The sequence below is a fragment of the Geotrypetes seraphini genome, chromosome 1 (assembly GCF_902459505.1).
Source record: "Geotrypetes seraphini chromosome 1, aGeoSer1.1, whole genome shotgun sequence".
In the NCBI taxonomy this organism is placed as follows: domain Eukaryota; kingdom Metazoa; phylum Chordata; class Amphibia; order Gymnophiona; family Dermophiidae; genus Geotrypetes; species Geotrypetes seraphini.
In genome coordinates this window covers 334,988,216-335,016,205 of record NC_047084.1, presented here as the reverse complement: position 1 = coordinate 335,016,205, position 27,990 = coordinate 334,988,216, and the positions used below count along the sequence as shown (strand labels likewise).

Sequence of the window (27,990 nt, the reverse complement as noted above, 5' to 3'; positions counted from 1 at the left end):
CTGAGAAACCAAGTTCACAGTGCCAGTAGCACAGGAGAAGCTCAGAGGATCCACATACGCTGAATGTGAGATACAAAAAGATAAAATAAAATCAGAGAAACTGGCAACACATCTCAAGGATGGAAAAGATCATTCTACTTGTTTTTTTACTGCAACAGTGGAATGGCAGAGCAAGATCTGACTCTACCTTAAAATCATGGACAATAGCTGGAAATACAGAAACCAGAAGCATTGACTTTGCTACTGAAAAATACTTGGATACTTCCACAGTAACTATCTCTGGTTCTCCAAGAACTGGCACAAGTATTTTGGAATCTAGTCATACCACACCTGCAAAAACCCTTCCAGAGTTGGAAACCCAACCAGTGACCTTGAAGGCAACATCTGCTACTAAAAGATCTGGAAACAAAATGAAGAACACTGAGAATGAATATGGAGCAGTGACCACCAGTATGGAGAAGCTGTCAAATATTATTTCTAAAAAAAGTCTCTCCCTAAAGGACAGCCTTAAAACTGTACAGGCAGCCATGGTGAATGGATCCCCCAAGAAAACCTACCAGAGTTCCGACAGCATTCAGAAGACTGAATCTATCAAGCTCAGCTTTGAAACTACCAGGGGAAAGTAAGTCAGTTTCTTTTACCCCCTACTTACTCATGCTTATATCTGTGTATATTTTAATAATTGTGAAAGATATACTTTCATATAAATGAACAAAGACGTGGAGTTTGTGAACCAATTCAACACAGAGTTCTTTTTCTATTCAATTTGAATATTAATGCTACAAAATGCTTAATATATGAGAGAAATGGTGTGGCAGCCATGGTAGTCCACTCTTAAAGATAATATGTAGAAAGAAAATGAAATAAAACAAAACAAAACAAAAATCAGGTGATACCTTTTTTTATTGGACTAACTAGAGTATGGTTAGATTAGCTTTCGAACATGCAAGGGCAGTTTCGATACATAGACAGCATAAACTGAACACAAATTATATGTGCAATAGAATAAGATAAAGTGATGTAAGTTACATGGTGCACAATAAACTAGCCTGGGGCAGAACAAGTAGTCAGCAAAAAGGAAATATGGGGAAGGGACTGTACACATCAACCTGAGATAAAACTGAGTTTATTGTACAATCATCTATTTTTTTTTTAATTTCTTTATTGATATTTTGAACTTGACAATGTATACATTTGAAAAATCAAAAAAATTATATGAAAATACACTATTAACATCAGAATTATTACAATAAAGATTTTAAATCCCTTCTTAACCTATAACAGTAATGATATTATATTATACTCTCAATATTATAAAATATTATGAAATTTATACCTCTAAATAAATAATACACCCCCCACCCCCCACCCACCCTGGATGTGCAAAGGAATCTAACCTAAAGAAGAAAAAAAAATCACTTTGATTATAATGTGATAAAATTAGTTAATGGACCCCAAATCCCCTTAAAAGATTTAACAAACCCTAAACGATCTGCCATAATCTTTTCATATTTATATGTTGCGCATACAGTTGCCCACCAAAAACTAAAATTAATCCTATCATGATTTTTCCAATTAGATGTGATCATTTGAACCCCTATTCCTGATAAGATCATGAAAAGGCGACTATTATTTCTATCCAAAGTGGGTTTATCATGAAGAATCGTTCCAGAAATTATTGCTTCATATGTCAAAGGAATAGAGGATTGAAGAATATTATTAATTTGCCCCCAAATCGACTTCCAAAAACCAAGTATCAATGGACAAAAAAACAAAAGATGATCCAAAGTCCCAATATCAATATGACAATGCCAACATCTATTAAAATACAACACATATGAGAGAATCATTTCTTCGTTCATATCCTTCCAGACCCTGAAAGGATATGAAAGAAGAACTGATTATCTCATATGTGTTGTATTTTAATAGATGATTGTACTCAATAAACTGAGGGCTCTTTTTACTAAGGTGCGCTAGCGTTTTTAACGCACGCTGAAGATTAGCGTGCTCTAACCCCGCGCTACACGAAAAATACTAACACCAGCTCTATGGAGGCGTTAGCGTGTAGCACACGTGCCAAAACCGCTAGCGCAGCTTAGTAAAAGGAGCGCTTCATTTTATCTCAGGTTGATGAGATGAACTTAGTTTATGAGATAAACTTAGTTTTATCTTAGGTTGATGTGTGCAGTCCCTTCACCACTTTTCCTTTTTTTGCTGTTTACTTATCGAGGGATTGTTTTCCTTTTTTTGGACTGCAGAGCAATTAGTCACCACGCGTATTAAAGGACTGAAAGACAAGCCGGGCTTTCACCTGCTTCCTGAAACAGAGATAGTCACGAATCTGGCGTAGCCTTCTGGGAGTTAGTTCCAGAGTGTGAGGGCAACTCCTGAGAAGATTCACTGGCTGGCATCACGCTGCACAATTTCTTTTGGACAAGGATACAGATAGTGATGCTCCTTAAGAGGGCCTCAGAGACCTCAAAGGTGTGCGGAGGGCTAACTTATTCATTAGATACTTTGGCCCATTTTGTCTGAGGACCTTGAAAATCAAACACCTTATCTCTGTAAGGGGCTGGCAGCCAGTGTCGTTTTTGCAGGAAGGGTACAATACGGTGGCACTGCTTGTAAACCCTTTGTCAGTTATGCTGAAGCATTCTGAAATAACTGGAGCAGGAGAAAACATTTTTGCTTGAGCAATGTACAGAGCATTAGAGTAGTCTAGTAGTGACCACTGTGATTAGACTCATCTATTCAAAATATGGAGTAGAGAATGACACGGGGACAAATTTTTCCCCATCCCCGCTGGAACTGATTTTCCCGTCCCCATAAGTTCTTTTCCTGTCCCTGCCCCATTTCTGCAAGCTCTGTCCTCACCTGCACAAGCCTCAAACACTTTAAAATCATAGGTGTTTGAGGCTTGTGTGGTCTTTAAATTCACTCAACTCTGGAATGATCTCCCCTTTTTTTTTTTTTAAGGAGTTCCAGTTTGTTTCAATTTTTCTGTAAATCTTTAAAAACTACTCTATTTGCCAAACATTTTGAAAATTAATTCTTTTGAAATTTTGCTATTATCTTCTATTTATCATTTGTAAATCATTCCCTGTGTATTTAATTGCTGTAAACCAGGGGTGTCCAACCTGCAGTCCGAGGGCCACATACGGCCCCGTGAAGTATTTTGTGCGGCCCCGGTCGAGGGTGATGCAGTGTTTTCCTCTGCTGCTCTCAGGTGTTTACCGTCTTGCCGGCTCCCTCCTCTGTCTTGCTGCAGCGTTTGAACGTTTGTGCAGCCCCAGAAACATTTTTTTAGGCCAATGCGGTCCAGGGAAGCCAAAAGGTTGGACACCCCTGCTGTAAACCAAGTCGAGCCTTCTCAGAATGATGCCTCGGTATACAAAGTTAAGCTTTAATTTAGTTTAGTTTAAAGCAGAGTTTGCAGGGATGGGGCAGGGACAGAGACACTGACAAAACTTGCGGGGATGGGATGGAGAAATTGAGTTCCTGCAGGGACGGAGACAAATTTGTTCCCGTGTCATTCTCTATTATGGAGACAGATGTTGCAGTGCCCCAGGTAACAGAAACAGTTTTTAAAGAATTGAATTTTCAGGATCAGACTAAGAGATGTCTGTTTCCATTTTCACATTGTCTTATTGTCAGTTCTCTGGTATGCTGGAAATGTGGTGTTCATAGAATAAACTAGAGCTGCAAATTAGTGACCATTATCTACTGAGTAAGCTACTGTTTTAGTTTAGGAATACAAGATTTTTCTGGGCATTGTAACCCCATGAATTATGCATATCTCGTTCTTCACTGAAAAGGCAATATGCTATTATTCTTATCCTAACTCCTAGTAGGGCATTGGTGTAATGCTTCACAATACCAGGCAGTGACATCAAGCTGTACATACAGGGTTTCTCTAAGAAAATAATCAAGCATCAAACGTGACCCCAGATATCCGATTGGCTCTTAGGAAGTCAAGTCAAACACACTCTGAAAATGAAAAGACACAAAACATTTTCATAAAATTACAATTAAAATTGAAAGTTTTTCCATTATTTAGTCATAAAAATTAAGGATATTCAGAGCAATTTAACCTATTAGAAGAGGCTTCTACCCAGTTAAATTGCATTCAATGGCATTTAACCAGAGTGTTTCTGTAGATCTGTTCTATCCTACTACTACTATTTATCACTTTATATCAGGGCCGCCATCAGAAATTTCTGGGCCCCTTACTGAGCAATCCTATTGGGCCCCCCATGCATCCTACCCCCCCCCCCAACGCCCCCCTTCTTCCATGGGCCGAATACACACATATTTTTCTGCTAATGCTCCACCTAAGCCAGTCCCGTAAAATCTTCTCACGTCCATTGGGTGATTTGGCATAGAGGAGATATTCATAAAAAGAACGTCCGTCAAGATCTTTACTCATAGACTGTGCCATTTGCTTTAAATCATCTTCCATCATTAATCCAAATTGCACAATTCTTTCTCTGTCTTTGTCCTGAATGGCATCTGGCCACATTGCTGGATCCTTCCAGTCAACACATTTATGAGCAGGCGCGGAGAACGCATTTTTAAACAAATGTAGTTTATCCTTGTACTCCTTATGTAATTTTAGTCATCTATGGATATGTTTGTATGTTTATTGATCAAATGGTTTTATTTATTTCCCCAAATTTATTTTTGTTATACGCATTGAAAATATTTGATATTGCGTTTAAATCAAAATCTCAATAAACTTGAAATTTGAAACGAGTGCCCGTGAGATTGTGGGAGGGTTAAATACTCAAAACTTAGAAGAATAACAATTTACTTAAAGTTTTTGCTACGCCAGCTTTCTGGTATCTTTACATACAGTGGCGTACGTAGCATATGTAACACCCGGGGCCCATCATTTTTTGGCACCCCTTCCATCTGTAAGAAAACATGATTTTTAGTAACAAACCACACGTCACACATGAGTACCTAGGAAAAGGCAGCATCTTACATATTGCAGTGAGCAGTAAATCAATACACCCATTGTAAAACTAAACAAGCCAGACCAGCACAGATCAATCCTACACCATCCTAACAGAAAACCATGTCTTTCGAACACACAGAACACAGAAAACACCTTCGCCTAGTATGGAATATGTCATCACAAACTAACCCCTCATTCTTTTACAAAACTGTAGTGTGGATTTTAGCCACAGTGGTAACAGCCCTGACACTGATAGAATTCTGAGCATCAGAGCTGCTACCACCACGGCTGGCGCTAAAAAACGCTCCACAGTTTTGTAAAAGGGGGGATAAAATAGAAATACACAGTTTCAACGCTCTAGCTCAGAGGTGCCCAAACTTTTTGAGCTTGTGAGCTACTTTAAAATGACCAAGTCAAAATGATCTACCAACAATAAAATTAAAAAACACAAAGCACACTATACGCTGAGAAAATGTTAATTATTATTCCTATTCTGGGTTTTTTTCAAAGAGATCAAGGCAGATGACTCTATGCATTGTCACCTCAGTAACAACCATACAAAAATAGACAAATATACCCTCCATTCTTTTTATTAAACCACAATAGCAGTTTTTAGTGCAGGGAGCTGCGCTGAATGCCCAGCGCTGCTCTTGACGCTCATAGGCTCCCTGCGCTAAAAACCACTATTGCGGTTTAGTAAAAGGGGACCATATTGTAAAATATAGACAGCAGATATAAATTCAGAACTGTGCATAGTAAGTGAAGGGAAGTTTTCATCTCTGGGAATTTACCCAGTTAACTATTAAGTTATTTGGGCAAATTCCTTTGAAAACTGTGGTAATACTGCCTCCACTTTGCTAAATTTAAAATAAAATCATTTTTCCTACCTTGTCTGAGTCTCTGGTTGCACTTTCTTCTTCTGACTGTGCATCCAATCTTTCTTCCCTTCTATCAGCCTGTATGCTTTCTCTCCTCCACACCTCATTCCCTCTCCCAACTTTTTCTTCCTCTCTCCCTGACCTTTCTTTCTTTTTTTCTGTTTCTCTTCTTTCCTTTTGTTTCCCTGCCTGCCCCCTTTCTTTCTTTCTCCCTGCCGTTCCCCAAGCCACTACCACTGCCGCTGCCATCAGGGAACAGGCCCCAAAGCCGACGCGGACGCATGCTCTCCCTGCTTCGGGCCGACCAGCATTCCTCTCCCCGACGTCAATTCTGCCATCGGAGAGGAAGTTCCGCCCAGCCAGGCAGCGATTGGCTGGCCCGAACTTCCTCTCCGACTGCAGAATTGACGTCGGGGAGAGGAAGACTGATTGGCCCGATAGATTAGATCGCCAAGACAAAGTGAGTCCTGGGTGATCGACTCACTTTGCCTTGGCGACTACTGGCGCCCCTGCCTTAGAACACTGCCTAGGACCCTGGGGGAGCCCGGGCCCCCTGTCAGCTCCGGGCCCCTGAATGCAGGACTGGTAGTACTGCCCTGATGGCGGCCCTGCTTTATATAGCACTAAAAGGCATATGCAGGTTGTACATTTTGACATTTTATAGATGGCTCCTGCTCAGAAAAGCTTACAATCTAACTTGGACAGACAGACATGACATATACTGTAGGTTGGGGATGCAGAACCCAAGGTGAGAGGAGTTAGGAGTTGAAAGCAGTCTCAAAAAGGTGGGCTTTTAACTAGGCCCTGAACATTGCAAGAGTGGAGCTCGCCATCGGGATTTGAGCAGCTTGTTCCAAGCATATGGTACAGCAAGGCAGAAGGGACGGAGTGTGAAATTGGTAGTTGAAGAGAAGGGCACAGATAGGAGGGACTTACCAGTTGAGCGGAGCTCATGGGGGGGAGGGAATCATAGGGGGAGAGATAAATGAAGAGAGATAGTGTGGGGCAGTCGAGTGAATGCATTTGTAGGTCAGTAAGAGGAGTTTGAATTGTATTCAGAAACGGATGGGAAGCCAATAAAGTGACTTAAAGAGAGGGGTACCTTGAGTTTAGTGGCTCTCATGGAATATGGAGTGGAGGGTAGACCTGGAAATTATCCGAGCAGCGTTAATATTCAGTGCCAGTGTCCGGGCAACAATCTGGGCAATTAGAACCTTATAAACAGTGGCCCTAACTTGCCTGGATAGTACTAAATATAAGCCAGAACTGGATAACCTTTGGTGGCCACAGTAGTTCCAGTTATTCAGTGCTGGTAGCCAGTTTAGGCCTAACACTAACTGTCAAGGGTTAATTCAGCCTGTGGTGGTCATGGTCTAAATATTGGGGAGGCGGGGTGGAATGCTGAAGTATCACACGGCTTTAGTAGTCAAAGCACTCTCATTTAAGCACAGATGGGGCAATATTGAATGGGACAGCAATCACAAAGATATATATGGATGTTAAGTGTATATTCAGTCAAGGTTTACCTGTAGAAATCGCGTTAAAAAATTGTCCTTCTTATATCATTTCCCTAAGGAAAGATGTCTATGAACTGAAATTGTAGAATAAAAGGAACTTGTTCTCAAATTTTAAGTATTATTTTACTGTATTTGCAAAGCTAACTGAAAATGTACAGGCAAATGTTTCTAAACATAGGCCTACAATTTATCTACTTAGATTTAGAAGCAGAGCCAGATTTACCTATAAGTTATAGCTTAGGACCTCACATTACAAGGCGCTTATACTTCACCAAAAACAGGTTACATATATTCATAAATAATGCAAATTATAATATTTAATCATAAATCATTGTTTTTATTAATATTTAACAGTGCTAACCCTGCCACATAGAAGTGCCAAGTTCAGCAATTCAATGTCTACAGGAGGATTTCAGGACACATGTTGAAATGCCCAAAATACACACCCATGGTGCTATTTCTCTATGAAACCTTCCCCCCCTCCGATTAGAGTACCCCCAAGCAGTCCCTCAATCTGATCCACCATGCCTCAGTCATATCAACATCAGTCCTCCCCAATTTGAGTCTCCCCATAAATCATCCAAGCCCATTCCCTCTGATTCAAAGCTCCTCCTTCATACACAAACCCAGTCTTCCCATCTCTCAGACCCTCCAACCAATGCTGAAACTCACTCAGAGGATATATACAGATAAGAATGTGTACACCAGAAGTTTGCAAATATATAATAACCAAGTGCAGTGCTACATAAAGTCGATGATGCCCAGAATCCTGGCTGATAAAATAGGAGAGGGGAGGGGTAGAACCTCTCCATTGATGTAATCAATCCCCCCTCAATCATTATCAGAGCAATATGTGGAAGTGAAATTTGATTATCCAGAAATTCTCTGCCCTTTATCCCATACTGTCCTCTTCAACCCACATCCCCCCCCCCAATTTTCTACCCCCGAAATACACTCTTCTCCAATACTATCTCAATCTGTCTAAACTTCCACCAGCCTCTCCTCCCAGTTAGTTGCCATCATTCTGTCCCCAATCTCTAAGCTGCATATTCTCCTGGTTGGTTAATGCCTCTGATCTTTCCAAGAGTCTTTCTGCAGGCACTTCCTCTAGGACAGCTGCTTTTCCAACATCATGTGGCTCTCAGTTCGATCCACAGGAAGACTAAACTTCTTCGTTATTCACACAGTCTTAAAAGAAAAGCATGAGAGTTTGCATGTTGCTTGTATAACTCGACTCTCAGACTAAATGAAAACTACACAGTGTTGCATTAAAACAACAATTTTTCTGAAGACAGTGCCAACAGCAAGCCTCGGGACAAGGTGGAGAGAAGTATCTATTGAGAGGGGACTGCCATTCGCCCGTAGGTTTTACAATGAAGATCACTGCATTAAAAGCTAATATAGCCTGATAAATAGGTCCATAAGTGCAGAACATACATTTTGATGTTAGTAAATCTAGCCCAGTTTCTTTGATATATGACTTTCTAGCTGATGAGTCAGTTGTTATTATATGAACATGACTGGAACAACTATCAACATCTTCCGTTAACAAAAAAAGGTTATCCTATAAGATGTAAGTGATACTTAGGGTTGTATGTCGATTAAAAAATGTACCCTATATACTAGGGAAATTGAAGTTACCCAATGGTGATAAACTAACAACTCTGTCACTGATAACCCTAAATAAATAATAATAAATATAATAAAAATTACACTATCAAAACTGGCTTCAAAAAGTGCTATTAAGTGAACGCTCAGACCCACAACCTGAACTCTAGTGATTTTTCACGGAGCCACCATGCAATACAGATAAGTAACAACTTTTTTAGCTATGTAGAGTTTTTAGATGTAATTGTAAGCAGGTGGCAGAGACAGTGAACATGCTATGATGGTCTCATTTGCAACTGGCTCCGTGAAAAATCACTAGAGTTCAGGTTGTGGGTCTGAGCGTTCACTTAATAGCACTTTTGAAGCCAGTTTTGATAGTGTAATTTTTATTATTTTTTTATTATTTATTTAAGGTGATCAGTGACAGAGTGATTAAAAAATGTAATCATACAATTAATTGCAATTAAAATTTTTAATTGCATGATTAATCCCATAAAGTGCCCCCTCACATTTCCTGCTGTAAAGCAGATGTAAATTCTCAAAACTGACACATTTCAATTCAATTGTCCCATAGAAAGGAGATATATTAAATCCCATTACCCCCTTACTAAATTAAAAATAAAATTATTTATCTTACCTTTTTTATCTAGTGATTTTATGTTTCTAATCATCTCGTTCTGAATCTCTGGTTCTGCTTTCCTGTGCTCTATCTATTCACTCTCTTTTTTTCTCCTATTTACTTCCTGCCCTATATCTTTCACGATCAACTTTTCTTCCATTTTTCTTCCTCCCTTTCAAATCTGTCTAGTTTCCATCTCTTCTCTTCCCTTCTCTCTTCCCGCCCCTCCCTTTCCTCACCACTTCATGTTCGCCGTTTATCTCCTTTCCTCCTATGTCACCATCTCCTTTGGTTTTTCCATCCCTATTTCCAGAATCTGGCCTTATCAAGCATCACCCTACCCTCCATTTGTACTTTTTACTCCCAGAGTCCCAGCAAATCTTCTTGTGCTTCTACCCTCTCCCTCCTTCCATTCCCCCCCCCCCTCATAGTTGGATATCTCTATCCTTCCTTCTTCCTTCCCTTCTTCCTCCCTCCCTCTGTGGTCAGATTAGGTCTCTTCTTCCTTCCTTCCTCTCCCCCCCCCTTCTGTAATCATGTATCCCTCTTCCTTCCCTCCCTCTCTCTAACCTTTCATAGCTACTGGCAGTGCTAGTGATTAAAACAGATCACTGCCGGCAAGCTAGCCGGGTCCAGATTCTCACACTCTCTTCTGTCCCTGCTATACCGGAACAGCCGATGTAACTTCCTTTTCTAGAGTAGCAGGCACTCACGAGACAAGAGATTGGAGCCAGCTAGCCTGCTGGCAGTGCTCTGCTTTAGTCACTAGAACTGCCAACAGATATGAACAATTAAAGGAAGGGAGGGCACCATGGCTGGCAGGTGTGTGGTAGCGGCAGTAGGTGGAGGCAGGTGGTGGGCAGCATTGAGAAAGCAAGGGGTTCTGTGTTAAAATTTTTAACACACATTAACCATTTAATGCGTCAATCACGTTATTAATGCGTTAAATGTGCGGCCCAACTTTTTATTGAACTAACTTAACACATAAGTTGTTAGCTATCAAGATCTACGATCCCATCATCAGATCTATGCAAAATGAAGACAAATTTGATGATCAAGTTACTTCATAAAAGACACAAAATTGCTTCTTTTTATATGTATGCTGTCTCCACATTTTTGTATTCATTGCTGGTGGGAAGTTGGAACATAGTTCAGAGTCATGCTTGCAAATTATGAGCTGACCATCCATAGCACTGAGAGATAATTGCCCTAGTCTGCTGCTTGGCTCACAGTGCTCAAAAAATAAAGTCACCACATACATCAATATGTTTAGTAAGCTTGTTTCTTACTTAGAACTCTGCTCAGAGACATGAAGGCTGATTACTCGGCCTCACCTACCAATCATTGCAGTGTTCAAAAAGAAAGCTTTTTATCTCCAATACTCTTTTAATGCGCTAGCTTGACTGCTATGCTAGAAATGGTAATATTTTCATAAGTTCTTGTGAACTATACCAAAAGTACTTATCTTTAAACAGTGACTGGTTCCGACGTGCACGTTTCGTTTGCTGCGTCAGGGAACCGACAATAACAGCTGAGTTTTAAAGCTGGTAGTGAAGTCACTGAAACAGAAATTGAATACTGTAAATATTTGTATAATAGAATGTAAATGCAAATTATAAAAGAATACAGCACTATCTTATGGCTATTAACTGAAAGGGCACACTCACCATTAAATTACAGGACTGGATATCTCAAAAGGTATATCTTCTTGGTTGTTTCAAACAGGGCTAAGCAGAATACAGACGCTATTTATGGGTAATGCAGAGCCGGTGGGGCTGTCACGTCAGAACGTTGAGACGTAACTGTCCCGGCCTGCAGATTCTATTGCATCATCAAACTGGCTTAGAAAAAACCTTATTCCCAAATTAAACCTATTGTTCACTAGTGAAAAAGGTTATAAGTGAATAAAAGAATCAAAAGAATCAAAGAATCACAGAAAGGCTCTCCACTCTACCTCACTATTTAAACCTCGGGGGGGCAAAGTGCCTAAGGTATAGATCCATTTTTGTTCTAGGGCATACAGTTTGGCTTTCATATCGCCTCCCCTAGGGAGAATAGGGGCATCTAAAATAGAAAACCGCAACGAGGAAACAGGATGTTCATGTTGAAGCCAATGTGGTGTAAGAGGGGCTTCTACAACTGCTTTGACAATCCTACTCACATGTTCCCCGATGCGTACACGAATCTTTCTAACCGTGTGCCCTATATATGACATCTGACAGGGGCATTGAATAATGTAAACCACATTTTTCGTATTACAGTCGGTGGAGACTATAGATCTACGTTTAATCACCCATTCAGGAAGTTGTAAATCTTCCAACCTGACACTATATTGACATATAGAGCACGCTGCGCATGGTGAGTGAGAGCCTTTCTCACGCTGGCTAAGTGATTCAGAACGGTAAAGGGCTTTCGTGAGGTGTTGTTTCAGGTTCCATGTTCGTGAATAAGCAAATTTTGGAAAAGTATTAAAGCATTCATGATATTGTAAAATGCCCCAATGTTGTAGTATAATGTGTTTGATTTGAAAAGCATGTTGAGAGTATGGCAAAACACATACTGTTTCAGCTTCATTAGATTTGACAGCGTGCTCTATATGTCAATATAGTGTCAGGTTGGAAGATTTACAACTTCCTGAATGGGTGATTAAACGTAGATCTATAGTCTCCACCGACTGTAATACGAAAAATGTGGTTTACATTATTCAATGCCCCTGTCAGATGTCATATATAGGGCACACGGTTAGAAAGATTCGTGTACGCATCGGGGAACATGTGAGTAGGATTGTCAAAGCAGTTGTAGAAGCCCCTCTTACACCACATTGGCTTCAACATGAACATCCTGTTTCCTCGTTGCGGTTTTCTATTTTAGATGCCCCTATTCTCCCTAGGGGAGGCGATATGAAAGCCAAACTGTATGCCCTAGAACAAAAATGGATCTATACCTTAGGCACTTTGCCCCCCCGAGGTTTAAATAGTGAGGTAGAGTGGAGAGCCTTTCTGTGATTCTTTGATTCTTTTGATTCTTTTATTCACTTATAACCTTTTTCACTAGTGAACAATAGGTTTAATTTGGGAATAAGGTTTTTTCTAAGCCAGTTTGATGATGCAATAGAATCTGCAGGCCGGGACAGTTACGTCTCAACGTTCTGACGTGACAGCCCCACCGGCTCTGCATTACCCATAAATAGCGTCTGTATTCTGCTTAGCCCTGTTTGAAACAACCAAGAAGATATACCTTTTGAGATATCCAGTCCTGTAATTTAATGGTGAGTGTGCCCTTTCAGTTAATAGCCATAAGATAGTGCTGTATTCTTTTATAATTTGCATTTACATTCTATTATACAAATATTTACAGTATTCAATTTCTGTTTCAGTGACTTCACTACCAGCTTTAAAACTCAGCTGTTATTGTCGGTTCCCTGACGCAGCAAACGAAACGTGCACGTCGGAACCAGTCACTGTTTAAAGATAAGTACTTTTGGTATAGTTCACAAGAACTTATGAAAATATTACCATTTCTAGCATAGCAGTCAAGCTAGCGCATTAAAAGAGTATTGGAGATAAAAAGCTTTCTTTTTGAACACTGCAATGATTGGTAGGTGAGGCCGAGTAATCAGCCTTCATGTCTCTGAGCAGAGTTCTAAGTAAGAAACAAGCTTACTAAACATATTGATGTATGTGGTGACTTTATTTTTTGTGCTACTGATTTCTTGAGTCACTCTAGTAACCTTCATTGTGCAAGAGTTACCCCTGCACACTTTTGTTTTGGCTCACAGTGCTGGCATATCTGCCTTGCTTACTATCTCCATTATCCCCTTAATTCTACAAAAAGTGCTGAAAACTAGGTGCAGAAATTTGGGCATGTACCTGATTTTTGCATGCAATTAATTGACTTACAAGCTAATTAATGCCAATAATTGGTGTTTTAACAATTATTGGCACTACTTAGAATCAATTACAAGTTACGTGTGTAAATATAGACATGGGATCTGCACCTAAATTTTGCACATCAGTCAATAACGGGGGTGTTGAAATAGACAGGTCATAGGCAGATCGGAGGCTTTCCTTTAAGCTAAGGCATTAGCACCACATTTTTATTGATGCAAATGGCCATGCCTAAATTTAGGCATGGTTCTTGGACGTAAATGCTTTTCTATAAACTGCACCTAACATTAAGCGCAGCTTATAGAATAGTGCCTTTTTCAGTGTCAATTTTTTAGGCATCATATACAGAATTTCCTCCTATATGCAAATCTGTCTCATACATATTCATTGTGGATATCCTGAAAACCTGACCTGGCTCCGGCTCTCGAGGACCGGAATTGCCTACCCCTGGATTAGTGGAACCAGTACAGTTCATAGGTTTTTTTCATTAAGAAAATAGGTCTGTGTTACCCTCAAATCAGGCAACCACTAGAGTGTTTGTTCCTTCTTTAAAATTTGTTTCAGGTATAACAAGAGCCAATGTCATCTGATATAATTTTTGAAGTTAATATCTGGGGGGGGGGGGCATTTTCTATGCCTACAAAATGAATATTTAGATTAGCTTGCATCTAGATAGCTATGCTCAGAGTTTTTTTTAATCCCATGAACAAGTATTTATAGAAAGTTAGGGCCCTTTTACAAAATCGCAGTAAGCACTAACACTTGTTTATTGCAACCCAAAAACAGTTTACCTTGGGAAGGGCTGAGGCATTCTTTGGTAATTTTGGGATGTGAGTGAACTACCCATGCACTAATAAATAAAGTGTACTATTTAGCACTGAATATAACATAAGAACATGAGAATTTCCATACTGGGACAGACCAAAGTCCATCAAGCTCAGTACCCTGTTTCCAACAGTGGCCAATCCAGGTCACAAGTGCGTGACAAGATCACAAGGAGAAAAACAGATTTTATGCTGCCTAGCCTAGGTATAAGCAGTGGGTTTCCTCAAGCCATCTGGGGATGGGTCTGTTGGAGAGTGGGTGTGTTCTATGCTAATCAGTTAATGCGTGGGGCATTGCCGTGCCCTAACCGATTAGCATATGAGTCTCTACCACCTACAAAATAGCCGGCAGTATGGGCTAACGCACCAGTGGAAAAATTAGCATGTGGCCACTCATAAGCATGGTTGGAAAACTGGCCATTTTACCCTGCTGGAAAAAAAAATTGCCTTAGATCACAGGAATGACCTGCATCAGGGCATAATAAGGCCATATTTTACTGTTCTTTGGTAACAGGGCCCTTTAAACATTGTGGAATTGAGCTCTGCAAGACAAACTGCAACAGAAGTGATTATCACTAGAAAATGTACTTCTAGTATATTGCAAGTGTCACAGAGAAGGAGAAAGGACATTTTGGCACTTTGGCCACGAGTCTTAGCTCTGGGTGCCGCTTATATATTAAAATTGCCTGCTACATATTGCGTTTCTGTTAGTGGTAAACGCTTTCTTGTCTTTGAACCAAAATGACTGTAAACATTTATCATGACCAGAGAATGTGCTGGAGTTGTTATTAGATCTGGGGCCTTCTCCCCAGGTTAACTCCAACCGGCTGCTGGTATTTGCCTCCTATGCTGCTTCACCTATCATTTGAGGTTTTCTTTATCATTTTCTATTTCTTTGGCCTCCATTAGATATTGTGGGCCAAATAATTTTGATTTTCTTTATTGTTATTCAGATCAGTGGTATTCAACCGAGTCCTCAGGGACCACCTGACCAATCGATGTAAAAGCTATAGGGAACTTTTCACTATACATGCCGGGGAATATGGCTTGGAATTTACATTTATGTGATAATGTTTTGAGGTTTACAAAATGATTAAAACTTATTTTTTTTTGTCTAGTCATTTAATTGAAAAGAAGAACTATGAACTTGGTGAGCTTTTTGTTAGATAATGATGGGGACAAATTTTTCCCGTCCCTGCGGGAACTTATTTTCCCGTCCTGTCCCTGCCCCATTCCTACAGGATCCATCCACAATGAATAAGGATGACAGAGCTTTTAAAAACCTGACTGGCCAGGTGATTCCTGAAGCCTAGGTTGAATACCACTGATCTAAATTATTACTTTATATTTTCTGACCTGTATTCAAGTAATATGAAAATGCATGTTTTGTTGGTTTGAAATGCATAAATAAAGAAAAAAAAAAGAAAATTTATATCTAGTAACATTAATTTTCACTAGAAACTCATGACTGCTCTACTTGGTTGATGCACTTCTGCTCTTATCAAATAATTTGACAATGTGCTTTCATAATTTTCCGAGAACCCCCAAATAGCAAAACATTCTTGTATTTCCTTCCATGAACAGCAGCATGCACTAATATAATATTAAGATTTGTCATTCGCTTCAACCGAGACGTAAAAGTACCCTTTTAAATCCGTAGATATATTATGGCAATTTTTCATTGTCACAGGAGAGACAGAATATAGACAAGGGGTGTCAAAGTCCCTCCTCGAGGGCCACAATCCAGTCGGGTTTTCAGGATTTCCCCAATGAATATGCATGAGATCTATTTGCACGCACTGCTTTCATTTTATGCTAATAGATCTCATGGATTGCGGCCCTCGAGGAGGGACTTTGACACCCCTGACATTTTACAACAGCAGCTGGCGATAAAAAATCATAACGCAGACTGATAAAAGGGGGCCATATTTTTTGCAGTAAATAGTTTAGATTGTTCGTTCCCCTTTTTTATTAGTTTTGATTTAAAAAATTTTCACCCAAGTGTCCAGTTGTTCAGTATTTAAAATGCTTCATTACATTTGATTTAAAAAACTTTATTACATTTTTTCCCACTAAACCTGAAAATTTGATAAATTCACAAAATATCTATGACAGAAATACAGTGGACTATAGGAAATGAAAAAAAACGTAGAGCAACAGTAGTGTGGGATTCTATTCAGAAAACTTAAAGTGATCAGCAATTACTGCATAGTTTTCAACACTATTTAGAACAGGGGTCCCCAAAGTCCTTCCTTGAGGGCTGAATCCAGTCGGGTTTTCAGGATTTCCGCAATGAATATGCATGAGATCTATGTGCATGCACTGCTTTAAATGCATATTCATTGGGGAAATCCTGAAAACCCGACTGGATTCAGCCCCCAAGGAGGAACTTTGGGGACCCCTGATTTAGAGGTTCTTTTACCAAATAGCGTTAAAAAATGACTTTAGTTCGCCTTATATGGGTCTTTCCAACTCGTGAATGCCATTTTTAAGCCGCCGGAAAATGACCAATTTTCCATTTTCTTAATTAATGGCCATGCACTAATATTGCAATTAGCACATAAACATTAACAAAAAAATTAGTGTACGAGCTATTACAGACACCTGTTCTGTAGGTGGTAAGAGCCAACACACTAATCACGCACTAATCGGCTAATTGATTAGCACAGAAATGCCCATTCTCTACCTCTGACACCTGTGAAAAAATAAACCACCCCTTTTATCAAGCTGCCCTAGAGGTTTTTAGCACGGGCCGGTGAGATAAGTGCTCCGACCTAGAGAATGACAAGGGGGAAAAAAATCTGTCCCCGTCACTGCCCCGTCACAGGACCACCGTCCCCTTCATCGCCCCATCCACTTCACCGCCCCGTCCCCGTCCCTGTCCCCGCCGTCCCCTTTACCGCACCTTCCCCGTCCTCACAGCATCCACCCTTCCCTCTCGCCACCTCACCGCCCTTCAGCGGCCCGAGAATCTCCCTCCCTTCCCCTTACCTTCGCAGCGCGTTAGTAAAGAATTGAAACTTAAGGGAGGGAAGGCATGCGGTCATCTATCACGCGTATGGCCCTCTCCCTCCCTCCCTACCTAACTACAGCCAAATCTATCTCCCTCCCTCCCCCTTACCTTCATGACGCTTTCGTAAAAAAACTTACTGAAGCCGGTGAAGCCTGCCTGCCTGCAGTCGCGTGTGTGTGGGCGGAAGCTTCTCCTCTGATGCAACCGGAAGTTGCATCAGAGGAGAAGCTTCCGCCCACACACACGCGATTGCAGGCAAGCTTCACCGGCTTCAGTAAGTTTTTTACGAAAGCGCCATGAAGGTAAGGGGGAGGGAGGGAGGGAGGGAGATAGATTTGGCTGTGGGGAGGGAGGGAGGGAGGGGGGCCACACACAATCGGTGACCACGCACCTTCCCTCCCTTAACTGTGGGGACAAGGCCATTCACCGCTCCACGGGGCGGTGGATGGCCTTGTCCCCGTGCCCGCAGTGAGCACTTTTTCCCCCCACCGTTTCTACGGGATACCCGCGGCTAGCCGCGGGTAACTGCCACTATGTCATTCTCTACTCCGACGCTCACAGGAATTCTATGAGCATCGGAGTATTTACCGCACCAGCTTGCTCTAAAAACCTCTAGGGCAGCTTGATAAAAGGGGCCCAAAATGTAGTTTTTAGTGTGTGGTTTCCACATGCAGATTGCAAAATTATTGCAGGGTGCCCTTTTAAGCTGTGGTAAGCATGCACTAGTGCTTACTGCAGCCTAGTAAAAAGATCCTACTGCCCTTCCGAAAGCAGTAAAAACACTATTGTTCAGGAACCAAGTCGCTCCTGGTCTCAAATTTTAACCAGCTGGGAACTGGCGCACCGTAATTCGGAGCACCTGAATTTGTCAGCCAACACTGTGCTCTGCCATGAGACTCTACTGTATATAGTTTGTATTCTCTTAGTTTAACCAAAGCATAGGTGTTCTCAACTCCCCCATCCCCCATAGCATGTGTGTCATATAAAAAAAAAAATTGTCTCTATTTTCTGTAACACATGTGTACTGTTCCTATAGCTCATTATTGATCCTGTAGCATGTAGATTCTCTATAGCATGTGAGTTCTTAGTTTCCCCATACCATGTATGTAATCGAAAATCATCTCAATTTTCTGTAGCTCATTATTGATCCTGTAGCTTGTATGTTATTGATCCTGAAAACTACTGTGTACATATCCTTGTAACCCGTTCTGGGCTCCTGGGAAGGACGGGCTATAAAACTAACTAACTAACTAATTGGCTCTTTTTACTAAGGCACGTTAACTGATTTAGCGTGCGCTAATCGATTTAGCGCGCGCAAACAATTCTCGTGCGCTAAATGCTAGCGCGTCCATAGAATATAACGAGCGCATTAGCATTTAGTGCGCACTAAATCAGTTAGCACGCCTTAGTAGAAGGACCCCTAAATAAATCAGTCTGAGGAGTACACGAGTCCTTTACCCAGTTGAGGTTTTCTATAATAATAATGAATTCTAGCTATTGTTAAGTAAAAAAAAGAATAGAAAAGTATCATATTTTTATAGAAAGGTGATGCATTACCACTATTTAAAACACTATTTTGTAGGCATAGGGGTCAAACTTAGTTTAGGGGGGGGGGAAATGAAGTGGTTCTTTAATAAATAAATTTGCATATCACTGCCACTGAAAAAAATTTGGTGCTGGTCATCTGCGTTCATTTGAACTGTTCTGAGAGCTGTCGATATGCAATTATGAAGTGAGGGTGCCTGAAGGCAGCTAAGATCCCCACAGAAATCCAAACTGCACCATGCCTGGAATTCTCACTAATTACATGTGAGAAATGGAAGCAAGAAAAGGAGGTAAAAGCTGTTAGTTTGGAAGAAGGGGAAAGATGCTTTTGCATGTAATGATTCCTCAGTTATTAAAAGCCAGGCTGCCATCCGATAGAAAAGAGCTTAAAAAAACCCCAAACCAAAACAATGAAACATTTATTAGGAGAACACTTCAAAAACAAGCCCCGCTGTGTTGGGAGAATGCATCCTAAGTATGGTGTATGGCACTGAAGGATGTGTTTCTAACCTACCAGCAAACGCCATTTAGTCCAGTTAAGTAATGTTACACATCAGTGGTTCTAAAAACCTATCCTGGAGGACCCCTAGCCAGTCAGGATTCAAAAATATCCCTAATGAATATGCATGAGGCAGATTTGCATATAATAGAGGTGACAGGCATGCAAATATGCCTCTTGCATATTCATTAAGGATATCTTGAAAACCCGACTGGCTGGGATCTCCCCCAGGACAGGTTTAAGAACCACTGGTATACACAATGTCTAACAAGGGGTCCTTTCACTAAGGCGTGCTAGCTGATTTAGCTTGCGCTAAATACTAATGCGTCCATTCTATTTTATGGACGCGTTAGCGTTTAGTGCGTGCTAAATCGGTTAGTGCGCCTTAGTAAAAGGACCCCATAGCTTTTAGCTGTGAGAATATGTCCGCCATGAACCTTAGGTGTGAGCAACACCTCTTCTTAAGCACACATTTTACTTCACCAGTTCTTGGTTAATTAGCAAAGCTCAGCCAACCTTTTTTCACAGGGTAAACTGAACACATGTTTTTGCCGAGCTCTACGCTTGTGGAGATGACGCGGTATACAAACCTAAGGTTTAGTTTAGTTTGTTTTTAGACACTAGAAGTATTTTCTTAGGCTGTGCATTGAGCAATATAAGCGTATCAAATTAATAAATTTAATGCCAGTAAAAGACAATAAATAGAAAGAAAAGAAACCAGAAGAAAATTAAGATCAGACCTATGCTATTGGACTAATTTAATAAAGTTTTTGACTAGCCTTTGAAAGCAAAGCCTCCTTCCTCAGGTCAGAAATGAGCCAAAGGATGACAAATAGAATACACATGGAATATTAAGAAACATAGGGCTCCTTTTACAAAGCCGCGCTAGGGCCTTAATGCACGGAATAGCACGAGCTAAATTTCAGCATGCGCTAGCCGCTACTGCCTCCTTTGGAGCAGGCGGTAGATTTTCGGCTAGCACGCGGATGCAAATCCGGTGTGTGCGTTAAAACTGCTAGTGCGGCTTTGTAAAAGGAGCCTATAATCTCACTTATTAATATTAATATGATATTAATATTAAGTGATATGTTTATTTTATTTTATTATTTATACTTTCTACTTTATACCACTGTAGCAGTTTTATTATGGATATGGTTATATTTCATATTTTATGTTCATATTTATTGTTAAATTTTACTTTTATATTATTATATTTTGTTATTTATTCTTCTAGTGTTAATTTATAGAATTTTTTTGTAGTTTTAGATTGCCATCTTCTTTATTATTGTTACAGTGAGTGTTTCTCAATATATCTATATTTTTGTAGATCTACATTTTTTGACCCCCCCCCCCCGAGGCAGATTCGTATGGGCCAAAACATGGACCGTGTCAGGTCTTATGGATTCTTTATAATAAAGGCTAATCTAAAGAACTAAAGGGTTATTTAGAGTTTATTAATTTGTATTCCACTTTATGCAAAGCGGGTCACAACAAATACATACATAATAATAAAAACAATAATACACACACAATGAAACAGTCACAAATATAAATTGTTTCATCTCCACTTTTTTTTGGGAGGGGGCTTTCTGATTTATTCATGGGGTTTATTCTCTGTTTTCTTTATTGCTTGAAAATATAAATGAAACATAAAAGCATTTTAATAGTCTTATGGGGAAAGGCAGGGGGTGGAGTGGTGGAATAAAAGAGAGGGAGCGGTAGATGGGTGATCAGAGGGTGACAAAGCAGCATAATTTATAGTTTATAATGTGACTAGTTTTTTAGCCCGATACATTAATGGATGCTAGAATAGATGTGTAGACTTGGGGCTCCTTTTACGAAGCCACGATAGCTGAAAAACTACCGCTTGTTCAAAAGGAGGCGGTAGAAGCTAGCGCGGCTGGCAAATTAGCACGTGCTATTACGCGCGTTAAACTGCTAACGTGGCTTCATAAAAGGAGCCTTTAGGGTTTTATTTTCTTTCTTTCTTTCTCTTTTTCTGTCTCTCCCCCCTGTCCAGCAGTAGCCCTTCTACCTTCCTTTTACCTACCCATATTCAGGCTCCCATTTCCCCTTTTACATTCCCTATTTCTGTCTGGTGCTGATGAGATTTGGGCTCCGGAAGAGTTGACTTCTGCATCGGGTGCCGATGCACTCTGGTGCGGGGCCTCTGACGGGCCGTGGGGAGCTGGTTTGCCCACACTGCGTCTGTGGAGTTCGATGTCCAGGGTTGTCGGGTAGGTGTTACGGGCCGCGGGAGGAGTGGATTGTGTCGGGGAGCCAACAGGATAGTGCCATGGCCTTTGACCTCCTCCGGCTACTCTTCCGCATGCACAGGTGCTTCGGCAGGCCTTTTGGGGGGTGGGGCAGGGACCCATGCAGTCGCCAGCGTGACGCTTGCAGCGTCGCTAAGGGAGGGCGATGGGGAAACAACCACATACAGAGTTCAACTCTACTGCACATGTGGCGACACGGAGTCATGGATCACAGATCAGGGATCACGGCCGCACAGAGTTTCAACTGCGCAAGTGCGCTATGGGTTTTATTATAGCAGATAGGAAAGCTGAAGAAGAAGGCATTGCCTTTGAAAGCTAGTCAAAAATGCATTTAGTCCAAAAAAGATATAATTTTATCTTCTTTGTTTTGTTTTATTTACATTTATTACCTTTAAAGTGGATTAACACAACAACCACAATATTTTATCTAGTATAAGACAGAAAAAGAAAGTTATCTTTGTTCACCTCATCAGATACAGGGTTGTGTTCTATAAATTATCCATTTCTCTTAGCATTCATGACTTTGCAAACTTTCATAAAAACTCTGTATTCTGATAAACTGGATTGGCCAATACAAAAGGAAGTGGGAACGGACAATGAACACTCCACTTCTGCTTGTGTCTTTTTCTGAAATAAACTTCAATTCTAGGAATTGATGCAATCAAAATTCTGGTTAATTCTTTAGTAATTTCTCACCTAGATTACTGTAACTCTCTTTACAACGGTCTCCCCCAAAAAGAAATCCGATGCCTACAATTAATACAAAATATAGCAATAAAACTCATTTACAAAACAGGCAAATATGATCATGTTACCCCGCTTCTGAAAGAAGCACATTGGCTTCCTATCACACATCGTATAACATTGGGACTCATACATCAGCCTTTCAAATTACATTCACTTCTCAATAATAACTCATAACATCGTTCAGTTGGGCAATTATTGGCCGCAGCTTTATTTCATATTGCAAACATTAAATTTGAAACTTTTATAAACATAAACAAACTCAGCATTTAACCATTTAAGATTTACTTCTAAGAGCTGCTCGGTACCGACACTAGCTCCCTTATCCAAACTTTCGTTTAACTCCCGGTGACTTACGGTGTCGTCAAGCCACCTCCACTCGTGGCGGTGTCGCCCACGAGGACATATTTACAATTCACCATCATAGGTCTTCAATTAAATTCGCCTCTAATAAAGGCTCTACCCTTAGGCCCCCCAAACCTAATGGCTGCGACCGACACCCCCCCCCCCCATCTTCACCCCATTCCAATACATCCCCTAGCGGTGGGAGGGAGGGAAACTCAAATCCCTATACTCTCCCCTTTTCTCTGTTGACTCTATAACTTTGGCCGCCAATTTCTTTCTCTCTTCACCTAGGGAAACTCCACCCCTTTCTTTCTTTCCCCCAATCCCCTCACTCCTATTACCCTCCAATCAAAACGATCCCTTGTTGCTATCCCTTTGACTCCTATACCTTTTACCCATCCTAAATAACAAAAACCCCTTTACTAATCTACATTGCAGGCTTTGATGTCGCCCACTGTTAGTGGCCACCCAGTTTAACTGCGTGGCCTTTTTAACATTGGGACTCATACATCAGCCTTTCAAATTACATTCACTTCTCAATAATAACTCATAACATCGTTCAGTTGGGCAATTATTGGCCGCAGCTTTATTTCATATTGCAAACATTAAATTTGAAACTTTTATAAACATAAACAAACTCAGCATTTAACCATTTAAGATTTACTTCTAAGAGCTGCTCGGTACCGACACTAGCTCCCTTATCCAAACTTTCGTTTAACTCCCGGTGACTTACGGTGTCGTCAAGCCACCTCCACTCGTGGCGGTGTCGCCCACGAGGACATATTTACAATTCACCATCATAGGTCTTCAATTAAATTCGCCTCTAATAAAGGCTCTACCCTTAGGCCACTAGCAGTGACAGAACTTCTTGTTACTGCTCCCCCCCTACAGCTGCAGCCATCTAGCCCACTAAACAATGTTGTAACAAATCTTGAATCTCACTGAGAAAAATATTAACCCCAATTACAGATAAATGCACCCCATCTGGGCGAAATAAGCCCGGGCAATCCACAGAAATGAGGTCATGGACCAATACCAGACCCCCCATCATAGCTACAAATTTAGAAACTTCTGTATTCACTCGCCTGCGAAGGCGCTCAATCGCAGCAGGCTTTCTTGCTCCCTTCCAGCAACGACGAGGAAGAATATGTGACCAAACAACACGCACTGCTGGGAAGGAGCAAGCAACAGACAGTAAATCTTGTTTTATCTGCCGAATTAATGCCACTCCAGTTAAAGAGCATAGGTCATTACCACCCAAATGCACCAAAATAAGCACTGGAGATGAGAAACGATGAGCTTGATGCAAGGTAGGCAAGAGTTGCTCCCAAATCATTCCTCGAATGGCAAGCCAGCGAATTCGTATGCCAGCCTCAGCCAGTCCCAGATTGTGGCCCCATCTGGATTCACGGGCATGCTTATGAGCCCAAAACATGTGAGAATGTCCACAAAGCCAAACGCATATATCCGTAGACAAAGGTAGAAGTGGTCGAGGATCTGCAAAAAATAAAACCACACTAAAAACATCAGCATCACACCACTCTATTACAATGCGTCCCTCACATAACCCTTATATTGGCTGGAACGCCACCTTCCCACTCTTTGAATCAGTTCCGCAGAGGCCCCAGCAAGCGCTGCTGAAGTGGCTGCTCCAATGCGAAATGAATGTGTTCCAAATTCGCAAGGATCATAACCCAAGGCTGCCACACTCTTCTTTACTAAGGCTGCAAACTGATAACGAGTCAAAGGTAACCTATTCAAGTGCACCAACCAATAAAGACCCCCAGAAGGCCGTATTGCCCTGTACAGGTGAGCCAATCGAATTGGGCATATCACTAGATTATGCGATCTCCTCAATACAGACCATACTCCTCTACCTTCCTGATCCGTTTTAGACCTCCTGAAATATAACCGCAAGTAAGATTCTTCCAGCATGACATCTTGCAAAAGCATCCCAGCTTCACCCCTGGCTCGTTGCGATGGCGCTACTAACTCACCAACTCTACACGCCGCAAAAAATGCCACTACAAAAGCCAATTGAAACAATATGGCCTCATACTCAGAGTAGCAAATGCTTGAAAGCTGACTACACAGCGAAACCAAAATGTCAGAAGTAATAGGACGGCGGCATAAGCGCGGACGGTACACCACTCCCGCTCGCGCATAACCCTTCAACATCTGTTTGACTACAAATGTGCCAGTGACCTGAGGCCACTTATAAAGACGAGACACAAAAGCCAAACTTGCCATAGTTTGAGACACCATCGCAAAAGACCAACCCTGCCGTGCACTATAAGCAATAAATTGCACAAGTGCCTGTTCTGATACAGGGAACTGCCAACTGTCTGTTCCTTGGTCCAAAAAGAACATCAAACGCCTCCATCCAGCTGCATAAGATTTCCAGGTATTCGGGGCTAATGATCGATGCAAGAGCTGCCAACTGCCTGCTGGAAGATCTCCCATAATTCCTCCCGCATGGGCGTCGGGAAGCCATCCGCTGCAGGAGCCAGCGCCCTGAAACGTGACCACTGCAAACGAGAAAGGGCATCAGCGATTTCATTGCACACCCCTGGCACATGCCGTGCCGATAAACAGACATTCAGCCGCAGGCAAGCCAACACAATCATTCTCAACAATGCCACCAATCTGGCGCATTTAGCCGACTGGCGATTAAGCGCCGAGACCACCGCCATATTGTCGGAATAGATTACTACTTTTTTGTTGGCCAACCTAACACCCCAAGTATCCAACGCTACCCATACCGGAAACAGTTCAAGTAACGCAATATTGTCACATAATCCCAAGGATTGCCACCACAGGGGCCATGGATGAGCACACCATGCCCCGCCGAAAAACACACCAAATCCTATGTCCCCTGAGGCATCAGTAAACAATTGCAGATCAGAATTAGATACCGCCGAAGCTTGCCAAATAGATACCCCATTGAAGGACAACAAAAATGAATGCCAAAGTCTCAAATCGTCACGAACAGCCCGAGTCAAACGAACTTTATGATGCGGCTTCTTCAAACCCACCGACAATAATGCCAATCGCCGCAAAAATACTCTCCCCATCGGAATGACTCGAACAGCAAAATTGAAATGGCCTACCAATGTTTGAATGTCTCGTAAACTCAATTTCTTCCGTACACAGGCAGAGCCAATGACTTCCACCAACGCTTGCACTTTTCCCCAAGGAAGACGGGATTCCATCCGAATGGAATCCAGTTCAATCCCCAAAAATATTAAAGTTGTCACAGGCCCTTCACACTTCGTGTGAGCCAATGGAATCCCTAATGCTTCTGCTACAGCTTGAAAAGCGGACATCAAAACAGCACATTCCTTGGAAGCCGGAGCTCCAACAAATAAAAAATCGTCCAAATAATGGACAATGGAACTCATCCCACTCACTTGCCTGACCACCCAATGAACAAAAGTGGAAAATGCCTCAAAGTAATTACATGAGATAGAACATCCCATTGGCATACATTTGTCGAAATAATATGCGCCCTCAAATTGAAATCCTAATAAGTGAAATGCAGTAGGATGGACTGGCAACAAACGGAATGCTGATTCGATGTCGGCCTTAGCCATCAAGGACCCCTGACCAAATGTCCGCACCAATGCCACCGCCTCATCAAAAGAAGCATATTGTACTCTACAGAAAAGCGGATCAATGAAATCATTAACACTAGAACCCGCTGGGTAAGACAAATTGTGTATAAGCCGAAAACTACCGGGTTCCTTTTTTGGGATAATACCTAACGGGGATATTACAAACTCCTGGAACGGCGGAACCCGAAAAGGCCCCGCAATCCTACCCAAACTCAGTTCCTTCTGTAGCTTAGCACCAACCACATCAGCATGCAAAGCGACAGAGGGAGCATTCCGGGCGCGATGTTGCAAGGGCGGTCCCTCAAATGGTATTGGAAAACCCTCAGTAAATCCAACCCCCAAAAGATATGCATCCCCCCTATTGGGATACACATTCAACCATAACCGTAAAACCAAATTATTGATGGGGGAAGGAGCTTTGTCCACCACTCCGTGCCGCAAAAGGTCTGGAAGTTCCTGAAAACTGTCCACGACTGAATTGCATGTCTCCCGAACAACGAAAGGCAGGGTGACCTCCCGCACACTGACTACAACAGTGTCGGAAACGACAGGTAGTACGGGTACATCGTCCCGCATTAAACTGAAAACATGCTGGTGGCAAATTTCCCCCTTTTCCACTAACACCTCTCCCAGCTCCCAACTCTGCCCCGACACCCACTGCTGGCGGAGCCCAACGAGGACCTCCCGCTCCCGACCCTCCAGGAATATTTCCCCCCCCAAACTGTCCCCCCACAGCACCCTGTGCCCGAAAGGACGCACCCCGGGAAGGAGTCATTTCCACCAGCCACAGATCAACGTCCCGTACTCCCCAACAATCCGCTTTATCCCGGACCATACTTTTCCGAAACTGCTCGTCATAATTGAGCCAAAACCATCCCCCATACGTCCTGTAAGCCCTCAATATGAGATCTGCATAGCGCAATAACCCTGAATACAATTCCGGCCGGGCCTCACCTAAAACACTAGCAAAGACATTAAATCCAAGTAACCAATTAAAGATATTCTTTGCTACCCGTCCCCCTTTTCTTTTTTCGTCTGTTTTACTGCCATCTTTATTCTGCACCCCCGTATTATCACGTGCTAAAAGTGTAAAGAAATCAATAAACTTTCCCTTTAAAATTTTACGCTTCCACTTCGGAGAAATATGACAATCCAAGGGGGCAATAGAACACAATGTGTGACCCTTCCTAGATAATCCCGGCACTCCACCCTCACTCGGACGAGACCCCCCAACACTTGGCAGCCCCGAACTAATTAACACATCCTCCTCCGAAGAAGAGGAGGAAGAATCCGAAGACCCCGACGTGTCCGTAGACTCCCACACCGACAACGGATCTGTCCCAACCAAACGCCGCTGACGCTTCTCCGAATCCATACGTTTAACTACATGTCTCAAACGTTTTAAAAATTTTTTATCCCTTAAACTTTTACGCAGCGCTTTTTTACCAGAATGCTTTAAACCCAAAGATTGCCCCTCTCTAGCCGATTCCCCCTCCTCGCCTGCCCGAACCTCCCCTAAAGCAGTAAGTAATGAATGCACCAACTCACCAGATGTCCGCGGTATCGCTGCAACACTGGTACTAGCCACTGCCACTTCAGGAGTCCCCAAACAGACATTGGATGGTCCAGGAACTGGAGCCTCATCACCCACCGAAGCTTCAGCC

The 27,990-nt window shown here is 41.8% G+C and overlaps 1 protein-coding gene across 1 annotated transcript in view; it reads left to right on the top strand.

The window, feature by feature from the left end:
* The first annotated feature begins 55 nt into the window (after positions 1-55).
* The window catches only part of MMRN1 (multimerin 1), a 90,939-nt gene continuing 63,004 nt past the window's right edge, over positions 56-27,990 (top strand). Inside the window, exon 1 of the mRNA XM_033958880.1 lies at positions 56-622. Coding sequence (XP_033814771.1) covers positions 120-622 — 503 coding nt within the window. The 5' untranslated portion in view covers positions 56-119. The remainder of the gene's footprint in view (positions 623-27,990) is intronic.